The sequence below is a fragment of the Pinus tabuliformis genome, chromosome 9 (assembly GCF_031772625.1).
Source record: "Pinus tabuliformis cultivar Carrire ecotype Pingquan chromosome 9, CPIR1, whole genome shotgun sequence".
Taxonomy (NCBI): domain Eukaryota; kingdom Viridiplantae; phylum Streptophyta; class Pinopsida; order Pinales; family Pinaceae; genus Pinus; species Pinus tabuliformis.
In genome coordinates this window covers 1,572,719,374-1,572,732,427 of record NC_142307.1, presented here as the reverse complement: position 1 = coordinate 1,572,732,427, position 13,054 = coordinate 1,572,719,374, and the positions used below count along the sequence as shown (strand labels likewise).

At 40.6% G+C, this 13,054-nt stretch overlaps 1 protein-coding gene across 1 annotated transcript; it reads right to left on the bottom strand.

Moving 5' to 3' along the window:
* Positions 1-3,022: 3,022 nt before the first annotated feature.
* Positions 3,023-7,321, bottom strand: LOC149154666 (uncharacterized). Its single transcript, XM_089444195.1, has 3 exons — positions 6,785-7,321; positions 4,266-6,166; positions 3,023-3,818 (listed from the first exon to the last, which is right to left on the bottom strand). Exons 1-3 carry the CDS (start codon positions 7,319-7,321, stop codon positions 3,023-3,025), a joined length of 3,234 nt encoding a protein of 1,077 aa, XP_089300321.1.
* Between the last annotated feature and the right edge of the window lie 5,733 nt (positions 7,322-13,054).

Here is a 13,054-nt window from a genome sequence, read left to right as displayed (position 1 = left end):
AGAAGGATGATGACTATCCCAGCTAAGATCATACCAACACAGCCTACTTCCTCTAAACAACCTTCTAGCTTGTCGATGTAAATGCCAAATAGTGTAGGGGAGAGGGGGAAACCTTGTTTAACTCCGATATTACACTTAATATCTTTCGACCACCACTCATTTCTCTTTAACTTTCCAATTACATTCTCGTATAACCTTATAGCGACAACTCTCAACTCGAAAGGAACCTTTAGCTTTTCTAATATATTCCATAGGTTATTTCTAGGAACTGTATCGAAAGTCTTTCTAAAATCCACAAAGCAACAAAAGAGATTGGATTTATCATTGCGGAATTCCTCCACAATAATCCTAAGCATAACGAGGTGGTCCATTGTTGGGTGCTGCCTTCTAAAACCCGCTTGGTCATTAGCCCGCTTACCTTCACTTTCAAGCCATATGCTCAAATTCTTTTCCAAAATAATACCATATAACTTGGCTAAGAGAAGGCTGATCATAATTTTCAGATAATTAGAGGGGTTACTTGTATCCCCACTTTTAAAAATATGGATAATGAGGCTCTGAGTCCATGGTTTAGGGAACCCTTGCTTGCCCACTTGATTGAAAAGCTTGTGGATGTGGGGGATGAGGACATGACCTCCAATTTTTAAGATTTATGCCTGGTAACGTTCAATACCCTTAGATTTCCCATTTGCCAGACATTTAACCCCAAAATCAATGTCTTCTAATGAGAAAACTTCAGTCATTGTGAGAAAGTTTTCAAAGTTATCCATGACATTTGGAGATTCATAAAGATTTTTAAGATAGGAATTCCAGTCATGTAAAGCAATTTTATTATTATCTTTAGTTTTCCTAGTTAGAATCTGCCTCCAAAATTTCTTAGGAGCTAACTTAGAGAGGTGTTAGAGATTCTCTTGTCTTTTACGAATATACTGCCTTTTTTTCCTTTTAGTTAGGGCTTTGTATATTTTTATCTTGCCAATTTTAAGAGATTCATCAACAGCTTCCTTAATTGCTCTCTTCGCACTTTTACAATCTTTGTCATACCATCGGTTGGTTTTACTATTTCTTTTATTACTTGAAGCTTCAATTGAGAACTTGTTAATATAATATGAGGGTTGTAGTAAAATTATGATAAAGGTCTTCTATGTTGTCTATACTAGATAAAGGAAGCAAATTAGTTTAGTTCATTTAGAAAGAGATCGTTTTTATTTCTATCAAAGATTAAGTTCTTTTGGCTATAAGGATTAACTTCTATGGGATCTCTATGCATGAAAAAATTGAGAGTTATAAGTAAAAGCCTATGATCAGAGTCAGGCTCGTGCTCGTTTAAGATGTCAAAATTTATTATTTTGTTGTATAAAGGGAGATCAGAAATAACATAGTCTACCACGCTACTACCAAGCCCATGGATGCACGTCATCTGGCTAGAATTGGGCCACTTTTTTAGACCATTTCAAATTGTGAGATCTTGAACACTACAGATCTTGACTAGCTTTGACCCAAACAAATTCTCCCGGAGGTCTTTAGAGCTCCTTTTGTACTGGCTATCCATAGTAAGGTCTTCGTCTAACCAAAGAGGATTAGGGTTGGAATGATTTCTTAAAACAATAGCTTGGTTGCTTGAAGTTCAAGCATTAAAGTCACCCATTAAAAGGATATTACCTTCATTCCTTAGGCTAGAAATATTATTCTTTTTTTTTCTCAGTAAAGCTATACTATTCTATTAAATTATGTACAGGAAAACATTACAATCAGAAAGTCAGGTTGCCCAAGGCCGACTGTGGCTCTTTGGGTTAGCAGTTCGCAACTCAGTATTAGCCCTCGCAGGGGCAGCACTACCAAACATAACCTCTTCCATCCCGTGACATAACACAAAACTGTAATCAGACCAAACAAAAACATCCCAGGCAGGGGCTTCGGAACAAAAACAAAGATTTTTTCCTCGCAGGGGCGACAGAGGACCTATGACAACACAATTACGAGTCTTGCTAGCAGTACTATGGCAGACATAAACATATATATGAACTAGAGAGACCCAGACAGAAACATTTGGTCTATACCAGACGCAGACAGAGACGTATGACTTATACCAGACCTGAGCAAAAGAGTAGGATGACGGAGCGTGCCGCTGGATTCTATTCCTCTGGCTTCTCCTCGAGAATTATATACCACCCATGGCCTTTAGGGAAGCCTTCCCACTCTTCCGCTGCGGCCTTCTTGGAGGTCGACGCCTCCTTCTCCTGAGGTTGGATGGGAGTCTGCTCAGGTAATCCCTCTGGCTCTTCCTCAACAATTTCTAGTTGCTCATCTGGGAGCACCTCCTTGCTGCCCGAACCGCCTTCATCTTCCTGAGAGTCCTCCATGAACAAGACCGAGATGTGTGCATTGATGCGGGTATTATCCCTCGAGCTGCCGAGGGTGAAAATGGCAGTTCCAAATGCTGGAAGAGGAGGCGGTCCAACATTGGGACTACCCAAGTCCATAAATTGACTTGCCTGTATGGGTGTGGCCCCTGCCCTTCTGTGGCAGTAACAACAGCAGCAGTGGTGGTGGGATTCCACAGCGGGGTGGCGCGAAGAACCTCCACGAGTGGAGCCTCGTCGACTGAGCAACCTTTGCCTTGGTCTTACCATATTTGCAGTGATGCTGGTGGCGTGAAGCAGAGCGTCAGTTGAAGGTTTACCCAGCTTGTGTCGCCCCCCCACGTAATTGAGACCTCTCCCAACAGATCTGGGACGAAGCTTAGTAGCACATAAACAACAACCAACAGGGAATTCGAGCTCGAGACGTCCCTTGGCTTCTTGAGAGCTGGCTGTGACAGTAGGAGCTGTAGCCTGAAGGAGAAGATTGCCCACAAGAACTTGCACTGCGTGATCCTTACTTTGCGAATAGACCTGCAACAATCCTTCACCCATCTTAAACCTCTCCACATTCTCTCGATATCTGCCCTCCATAACTGCGCTCTGCGACCACAGCTATTCACCTTATGTTGCATTGAATGCCCTGAGCTCGCGTCTGTTCTTCATTCCTCGGCGGCAGGAGGCGATGAATTCCTTAGTTGATCACGAGGCGGCACATGCTTGGCATGTGGCCTCTCACTGCCAGACGTACTAACACCCGCATCCGGGGATCCTGCATCTCTTTGGATGAGGCTTTCACAATCCTGGGCCTGGAGATTGTTTGGAATGATATCCATGTTTCCTGATAGGAGGGTCTGTTCATTTTCTACCCCAATGTTGGCCAGGAGGTCAGCTATCTTGTTGCCTTCTCTTTTTGTGTGATGAAAGGAGATGGCTCTATTATTGCGCAGATCATGAGCAATGTTATTTAGCCTCGCTTCTAGTCTCCAGCTAGATGCAACTTTCCTGGCTTGAGAGCCATTCTGTATGCGCGTTGCCATGTTGATGAGGATCTGGGAATCGCCTTCTACAATCAAGGGTTGAAGGTTGAGGTTCCCGGCTAGCAAGAGACCTTGCCAGAGTCCCTCTAGCTCTGCGGAGTTGTTGGTGTCCCACCCTATATTTCCAAAGTATATCTGCAGAGGAGTGCCTTCATGGTTCCTCAAAATACCTCCAAATCCAGCTGCTCCAGGATTGCCTTTGGAAGCCCCATCAAAGTTGAGTTTGTATGAGTTAATAGGAGGGGCGTTCCAGCGGCTGTTGTCCTTGATGCTGCTATTAGATGGGTGATGCTTGGAAACTTCTTGTGGCAGTTGCAATTGCCAATTGTCGAGAATGTTTTTCTCATTATCTGTAGAAGGGAGATCCTCTTTTGTCCATGATCGAAGCAACATCGTTTCCTTGAGATTCCCATGTAGCCTGTTCCAGATTTCTTCAATAGGAGAGCGCTTGTTTTTGAATATGCGTTTGTTTCTTTCCTTCCAAATGTTCCATAGGACAGTTCCCGGGATGATGTTCCATAGGTGGTTGAGGATCTCACAGTTATAGGGGTTCTTTGGCCATTGTCTGATGGAATTGATGATGTCGTTATCCCCTTTACATCTTTTTTGGCATCTAAAGCTCACCTTTTCCCATAACTGGTTGGCTAGAGAGCAGGTATCCAAGAGGTGTTGAAGAGTTTCTTCGTTTTGAAAACAGTTGTGACACATAGAGGGGCCATGAAAGTTTCGTCTCCTTAGTTTATCCCATGTGAGAATTCTTTTATGTCCTACCAACCAGAGGAAGTAGGAGATTTTGGGCCAAGATCCGAGACCCCATATTTTACTCCATAGTGGATCCGGCGGAGTGGGGAAATTGCAGACTAACTTGTAAGCTTCGGAGGTGGTGTAGGTCCCTTTGGGTAGATATCCCCATCTGAGGATATCATTGCCTTCATCATGCCGTATGCTTCTTTTCCTTAACTCTTTCTCAAATTCTGCTGCCTCCTGTATATTTGTATTGATGAGTATTTGGTTACTCTGTCTCCATTTTCTGAATCCATGCTCCATCTCCTGCATCCAAAATTGTTGGACTTTAACCTGTTGCTGTTCCTGCATGTCTGGTATCAGAGATGGATGAAGAACACTAGTGAGCTTGGGCATTTGGTTCCAGGCATCTGTCCAGAATCTAGCCGTGCGACCATTCCTAATTTCCCAGAAGCTGTGCTGTTGAATGAGCTGATAGTGCTGTTTGGCCGCATTCCAGATTAGCGACCCCTTTTCGGTGGGAATAAATCTGATGAGCTCTTCTTGAGGTCTGTTATTGGCATATTTGGCTGTCCAGATTTTTACCCACGGCTTTTCTGGATTAGTTATCCATTGCCACCAAATCTTAGCGTTCATAATGGAGTTGCTATACTCTGGGTCCCTTAGCCCGATGCCACCCTTGTCTTTGGGCATGCATACAGTAGTCCATTTAACCAGTGCCCACTTGCGATTAGTTGCCGAGCTGCCCCAAAGAAAGTCGCGCTGTAGGTTCCTTATTCTTTTTAGGACCCACTTTGGTGCAGCTAGGATAGAAAAAAGGTAGAGAGGCATGGCCTGTAGGACAGACTTGATAAGCACCACCCGACTGGCTAGATTTAGAGATCGGTAAGTCCATAGGTTGAGACGGGAATCAAGCTTCTCTAGAAGAGAGCGCCATGCGGGATGCTTTATGGCTGAGGCAGTGAGGGGAGCTCCTAGATATTTAGAGGGGAGGGTAGCAGAGGGGAAGCCAAGAATGCGAGAGACAGCAGATTTGACCGAAGGAGGTGTGTGGAAGAAGAAAATCTGCGACTTGGAGCAGTTGACATGGGTGCCAGAGGCTTCAGAGAAGTCGTTGAGAAGGGTTTTTAAGCGAGAGGCTTCCTGGACAGAGGGGTAGCCAAAAAGCATGGTGTCATCAACAAATTGCTGATGAGAGGTAGCAGGGGTGTTGTGAACAGAAATGCCTTTAAGCTGCTGAGAATGGAGGGCGTGTTTGATGTGTCTACCAAGACCCTCAGCCATAAGAACAAAGAGGAAGGGGGATAGGGGGTCCCCTTGTCTGATACCTCGAGAGGGTTTGAATGGGCGGGAGGGGATGCCGTTCACAAGGATGGAAAAATGAGTGGATGTGATAAGGCTCATGATCCAGCGTATCCACATGGAGCAAAATCCAAAAGCTTTTAACATATGTTGAATATAAGTCCAACTGAGCTTATCGAACGCTTTAGAGAGATCCAGTTTGAGCAACATACCTGCTTGTTTAGAATGCTTGAGAGAGTGAATAATCTCGTGCGTGAGGAGAATGCCATCCATTATCTGTCTTCCTTCCACGTACCCCGACTGTTCCGGTGAGATGAGCAGAGGTAATAGGGGTTTTAACCTGTTTGCAATAACTTTAGATATGACTTTGTAGATGACGTTACATAGAGCTATTGGCCTGAATTTGTCAGGGGTAATAGAATTCTCCTCTTTAGGGATGAGAGTGATGAAGGTGGAGTTGAGGGAGGGGAGAAGCCAGCGCAGGGCCCTTGATTCCTCTACAATCTGCCAAACCTCCAACTTAATCATTTCCCAGAAAGCGTGAAAGAATGTGGTAGTGAATCCATCTGGGCCAGGGGCCTTTCCTTCTTTGAGCTGGGACATTGCCTCGTCCACTTCCTGGGGAAGAATAGGGCACATGAGAAGCTCATTGTGTTCCTCCGTGATGAGTTTTGGCACATTGCTGATTATCTTTCCAATAGCCTGTTGCCGATCTTCTACCTGTTCATGGTGGACATGTTGGAAATGATTGAGGAGTACCTCCTCGATTTCCTCATGCTTCTCTACTTTTTCCCCTTCTTGATTCTAGATGAAGGGTATATTATTATGCATCCTTCTCTGCACCATAGTTCTGTGGAAGAATTTGGTGTTGCGCTCCCCCTCCTTCAGCCATCTTACCCTTGACTTTTGCCTCCAGTAGATTTCCTCCTGCTTTCTCCTTTCTTCGAGCTGACTGTGAATGAGCCGTTCCTGTTCCAGGGTTGCCTCCGTATGCCCTTCTGTGATTATCTTTTGTTGGAGATCCACCAGTTCCTGATTTAACTCTTGTTGCGCCTTAAATATATTTCCAAAGGTCTCCCTATTCCATCTTTTTAGGTGACTTTTTAGAAATCTTAGCTTCTGTTGGAACTGATACATTTTTGCTCCTTCTGGGGGGACGAAAGATGCCCAAGTGGTCTTGACAAAGTCCTTGAATGCAGGGTGCGAAAGCCAAAACCCCTCAAAGCGGAAGGGTCTTTTTGTCAAATCACCTGGTCTCTGCCATTGTAGAGCGATCGGCCAGTGATCCGACCCAGTGTGTGCAAGTATTGCAGCTGAGAAATCTCCTCCTAGATGCACCGCATTATCTGAGATGAGAAAGCGATCCAATTTGGAGGCAATTTGATGCTTGCCAGCTCTGCGATTGCTCCAAGTGAAGGTGCCATTACAGAACGGCATGTCTATGAGAGAGGCAGTTTGGATGAAGTCCTTGAAGCGAGCAACTTCTGGTTCCATTCTGATTCTCCCTCCTATCTTTTCCTCGATTTTGGTGATCATGTTAAAGTCCCCTGCCACAATCCATAGTGGATGCCTTCTGTTAATGCTCAGAGCTTCTATAGTATCAAGGAGCGCAATTTTGCTTCCTGTGTCTTGCGGAAAATATACATTTGATAAGTTACCATGAATATTGGTGCCCAATATATGAAAGGCCGCCTGTATGAGATGATGAGAGGCATGAAAATCTGTGAGTGTTACCGCTTGGGTGTTCCATGCTATAGCAAGCCCTCCTGAGGCTCCCGAGGCATCTACAGCAACCGATCGACACCCTGGCCATGCTTTTGAGAGTATGTTACCTAGAGTGGAACTATTGCATTTGGTTTCCTGGAGAAAGCACATCTGCGGCTTTTCCATTTTAATCATGTTTTTTAACATCCTGAGTTTTCCAGGGCTATTAAGCCCTCTTAAGTTCCAGGATACAAGCTTCATGGTTCAACTATTGTTGGAGGGCCTGTAGTACTTCGTCAACTTAGCATATCTGCCTGAATCTACCAGGATTTTCCCAATCTCGATTGTTCGCTGGAGATCTGTTTTTCTTCCTCTCTTTTTAGTGTCCTTTGGGCGCAGGCTGCCATCCCAATGACTTCCTGGTTGTATCCCTAGTTGGTGTTGGTGGTAGGCTCTTGAGATGACCACTTCGAGCTTATTGAGTTGATTCTCAGATATTGTGTCATATGCTCTCTTTTTGCAAGCTAGTTCTAATTCCAGAATATCCAGACCATTTAGATCTATGCTTTCTGGCTCTTCTTCCATTTGTTGCACTTGACTGCTTTCTTCTATATTGATCTCTGAGTCCTGTGGGAGGTCTGCCTTTCCATCTACTTCCATGTCCTTGTGAATCTCCACTGTATCTTTCTGACTTCTGCTGAGGATGGAAGGGATGATGATGGGAGGCTGAGATTTGGGAGGGGGATCTGAGGGAGGGGGATGGGATGAAGAGGATGGGCGAGCTGGGTTGGTCTCAGAGATCAGGGGTTGATCTTCAGAGGTCTGGGCCAGAATATCGAAGCTGTTCTTAGATGCTGGGTCTTGGGGTTTGTTAGGCTGGGGTTTAGTCCCATTCTGGGGCTTTTTATGCGAGCGCTTCCGGCTTGGGACTTTGGTAAAGCCATCCTGGGTTAGGGTTTCAGAAGGATCAGGGGAGTTGGCTTTGACATTTTGAGGGCAGTCCCTGAAGAGATGCCCCAGAGCATGGCACTTTCTGCAACGAAAGGGCACATGTTCATAGTCGAGAGGCTAGATCCATTCTTCGTCTCGGTGGGCAAGAGTTACCGACTCTGGTAGAGCTTCATTCAGGCGGATAAAGACACATATTCGAGCATAGGAGATATACTTACGAGATTTGGTTTCTTCTGCCGCTCTGATGTATTCTCCCACTCCATTTCCTATGCCCTTGAGAATGTCCTCGTCCCAATATTCATCTGGAAGAGAGTACATTCTGATCCAAACCGGCGCCCAAGTGAGATCTTCTTTATCTGGGTTGAATCTTGGAATCCATTCCCTCAGATATAGTCCTGCTGAGTTGAAAAAGTAAGGCCCTGCTCCCAGAATCCTATATTTGTCCTCTAGGCAAAAAAAGATTGCGGTGAAAAAGCCTTTCGGCCCTAGCTGGAGAGTGACATCTCCTTTAGGTTTCCATTTCGCCGCAATCCAGCCATATAAGGCTTTCTCAGTCGGCCAAAACCCTATAAACTTCCCAATGAGGGCATGATCTTTCATGTACTCTATTCTTCTGTCAATCTTGTCTCCCGGCAGCTCTATTCGTGGCCGTTCTTTGGCCACAGGTCGGCATGTTGATGAGGATATTTTCGGGCCTTCTTCTGGAGTTTCTTTTCCTTCTTGTGTATTGCTGTCTTTGTTCTTCTGATTTCCGGTCTCCTTGTCATCATCTTGATGCTTTTTCCCTTTGTTTAGAATTTCCTGATCTACCGATCCAAAGATAACCGTTTGCTCAGGATCGTGCAGTGAAGGGGAGGGCTCTGACGCCCTCCCCTGAGGATGTTCCATTGCACCCCGCTAATACCCTGCAGCTCTGTCACGCCGCAGAGATTTCCTTACAGTCCTTGAGCGTGTTCCGCACAGTGCAGTCGGCGTCGTCAAGGGTTTTTCTCAGAACCCTAGTTCTGTTCCTGCTACGCGTAAGAATCCTCTGGCTTGCAATTTCGATCAACGCTGATGAGTCTGTGGCAACTTCCCCGGAAATATCATTCTTTAAACCATTGTAAGGAATATTTTTATCTACATTATTTTTCTTATAGAAGTTAGAATTGATGGGGGGAGGGTAGGGGGCAAAATAATAGATTTGCTATCAAAGTATTTTTATCATTAATGTCAGTAATCTCTGTCCAACTATATTGGTTGTAAGGGTCACTTTTATAAATCTTAGCATGGGGGTAGATGTTCTTCTTAATGTAACAAACTATACCTCGAATGCCTCTACAGGAGGATCACTTGTTCCAGGTAGACCATAGTGCAAAGCCATCTATGTTAGGGACCGTAGATTCTTCGTGCTCCCAAGTTTCAACAAGCAATATAATATCCACATCATTTGCGAACCAACTTAACTTGGGGCCTTTGTTCCATGGAAAGCCCCGACAATTCCAAGAAAAAATCTGAATCATGTTGAATTGCTATTTATTACTATCTTTTGGTTTCTATCTCGAATAACGGCTTTTCTATTTTTTATTATTGCCCATTTTCCTTCCTTCCTAGCTTCTTTTACCTTGTGAACCTCCTTTTATAATTCTGCTTGATCTTCTGGAATGATATCTTCATTTATAAATATTCATGTTCCTTTTAGACTTGAGGTTTTACTAAGCATGTCATACTTATGGTTAATAGAGCTCACCTTTATTCAGATCAGCCTTCCTTTATTCTTAGTTAATTTCCCCAACCTTGTTGCTTTTTTGAGACAAGTTGTTTCAATTTGTAATCTATTATGTAATTATGTCTGAGCTATGGCTAAAGTATCCTTGTCTACCTCCTCTTGCAAACCGAAGATTATAAGGTTCAAGGTTCTTTCGTTATGCTCATGGTCTAATTCTATCAATTTTTTTGTTTCATCTTTAATTTGTTTCATATCTAATTTACCTGCTACACTATTTAGGGTGAGGCAGCTATTAACTTTTTCTTCTAGTTCTTTAATCATGTCTTTCATTTTAAGACTCTTTAAAGTATCAACATTTCCTTGTTGAGATGTTTGGTTTGTATCTTGGTTTTGTTTTTCCATAACCTGCAACCTAGTCTCTATTCCCTCCATTTTATTCTCCAATAGTTCTATTTTATTTTCTACTTGTTCTGAATCTTGTCTTCAAAGTGAATTTGTTTTCTAGCATGGCTTCTAACTCTATTTGTAGGTTGACTTCTCTTTCTTTTCTACGTTTCTCTAAAGACTCTATATACTCATAAAGGTTCTGTAGAGTAACTGTGCTAGGTCTACCTTTGGTAATCTTTGGTAGCTGTGGTGAATTATTCATACTTGAAAATATATGAGAAGATATGTATTAGAAAAAGATAAGGAATGTGCGCACCTGATATCAACAAACTAGACCGCGGACTGCACGTGCCCCAGATGAACCGTAGCCTGCAGACCGAATTGGATCTGGAAAGATGAATGGATGAGACCGCAAATATTGGAAAAGTATTTGGAAAAATCGCACCGCATACCCGATTCACAGACCCGTCACAAGAATTTTTATAAAACCAGTTTTTGAACCGCAGAGATGATTGAACCATAGACCCGAATGGATAATGCAAAGCTCTTCCGAACCTTTGAGATTCCTCTGAAGTTTTTCACTGCTAACGTCGAAGGCAGTCTTTCAAATATATAGTCAGAGCATTACCTTACCTATGCGCCCTCATTGATTCATTTCTGTGGGTTTGCATATATACAAATCTTTGATTGAGCGAGGTTGATTCCTAAATTCGTGCCGAAAGCAAAGTGTAGAAAAAGAAGAACCTGATTGTATTGCTAAAGCTCTAGATTTTTGTTGGTTCTCTGGGGCCTAAACTCGCTGCAAATTTTCCGTAAGTCCCATGATCTATACAAAGGCTTTATATACAAGTGTGTGACTACTCCAGTTCTATACGGCCTCGTTGATTCATTTCTGTGTCACACTGTAAATCTAACACACATTAAATATTTCAAGAGGTTATTATTAAATATATAAAAATTTAATTAATATATTATTAGAAAAGAAAAATATTTATATATATAAAAATTTGAAATATATATGCGAACTATCCATTTGCTGGCAGATTAAGAAATGCCCATAAAGGTAAAGGTAAGCTTATCATTGACTGCACCGGTGAAGGGGTTGTTCTTGTAGAGGCCGATGCAGATGTTTCCTTAGAAGACTTGGGAGATTACTATCCCTTTGCGGGAAGACTGAGAAATGCAGATGATAAAGGTAAGCTTATAATGGACTGTACTGGTCAATGAGTTCTTCTTGTAGAGGCCGAGGCAGATATTTGTAAGCTTATAATGGACTGTACTGGTCAATGAGTTCTTCTTGTAGAGGCCGAGGCAGATATTTCCTTGGAAGACTTGGGAGATTTCTCGCGGCCCATTCCTCATGCTCTTGAGTTTATAAATAACGTTCCAGGGTCGGATACCATCACAGACTCTCCAATTCTTCTGTTTCAGGTTGGTCATTGCCATTTTTATAAATGTTACGTTCGGTGTTTATTCTGAATACGTTTACTCGGATTCAGGAAAAAAGATGTTTGTGTATTTATTATTAATTTTTTTATTTTAGAGAAACACAATAGCTAATTTAATTTAATTTGATATGTAGTTATTTTTAAATTTTTACGATTTATCGCTGGTCATTTTTCTATGAACTATAGTTATACTGAACAAAAATCAATAAAAAAAATATAAAAAAATTCCTACGCAACAAAAAAAACCTGCAAGATAAAATTCAATACTGTAAAAATTCGAAGGTATATATCTTATAAAGATGAAATATTATTATTTTTATTAAAATTTTAAAAAATTGAAATGAATCCGAAGATTTTCTCAATAAAATATCATCTTTATTTATTTTCAATATTTATATTTAGTTAAGATGGTTAAAAATAATAAAAAATAAAATGCATAAATAAAGTCTAATAGTATGAATAATAAAATTAAGATAATCATATAATTAATAAAAATTAATTAATAATACAAATAAATATCAATTAGTTTTTCAATATCAAATAAAAATAATTAAAAATTTCTAATCCTAAATTTTAATCTAAAAGAAGAAATGTTAAATTAAGAATTAAATAACTAATAATTAAAATAATTATCAAGTTAACAAATTATCACACTTACAACATACTTAACTATTACTAAAAATTAATCAATAATACAAATAATTATTAATTAGTTTATAATAATAAAAAAAATTATAATCTTAAACTTTAATCCTAAAAAAAAGAAATACTAAGTATTAAATTAAGAATTAAAAACTAGCAACTAAAATAATTATTAAGTTAAACAAATAATTATTAAATTAACAATAAAAATTAAAATAAACAAATTCCAAACATAACTCAAGTTACATCATTCTCATACCAACTCTAACTTTATTTAAACCTAATGAGTTCTGACTTATTCACTTATGAATGATGAACCACGAAAATTAGATCGTCAATTCCTACAAACATAAATGCAATAACTCAAAAAAATTACAACTACAATTGAACTGTAAAGTAAAAAATGAAATATTAGATATTAATAAACTTCAATAGATTTTTACACATAAATTTTTTTATATCTCAATCACTTTCATTCAACACAGTGTGTGTAAATTAATGAACGATGAATCACAAAATAAAATGAACGTCTCTAATTAAATTCCAAACAAATGATCAGTGCAATTCTAATAATGGCTATCATATAACTAAATAATAACTATCATCCCAATAAAATTATACTAATAATTACTATCAATAAAATTTTAAAAAATTGGAAAAATATATTTCAAAATTTTACCATTTTTAAATATTAAAATTAACATTTTATATAATTTTTTAATAAAAATTCCAAACTTTTTGGTGAGAAATTATTTTGTGACTATAGTT

Coding starts and splice junctions, on each gene's coding strand:
- LOC149154666 (XM_089444195.1), bottom strand. CDS start 7,321: ATGTGCTTTCTCCAGGAAACCAAATGCAATAGTTCCACTCTAGGTAAC. Junction 6,167..6,784: donor TTCTCATCTCAGATAATGCG/GTGCATCTAGGA, acceptor CACCATGAACAG/GTAGAAGATCGGCAACAGGC. Junction 3,819..4,265: donor ACCACCTCCGAAGCTTACAA/GTTAGTCTGCAA, acceptor AATCTGGAACAG/GCTACATGGGAATCTCAAGG.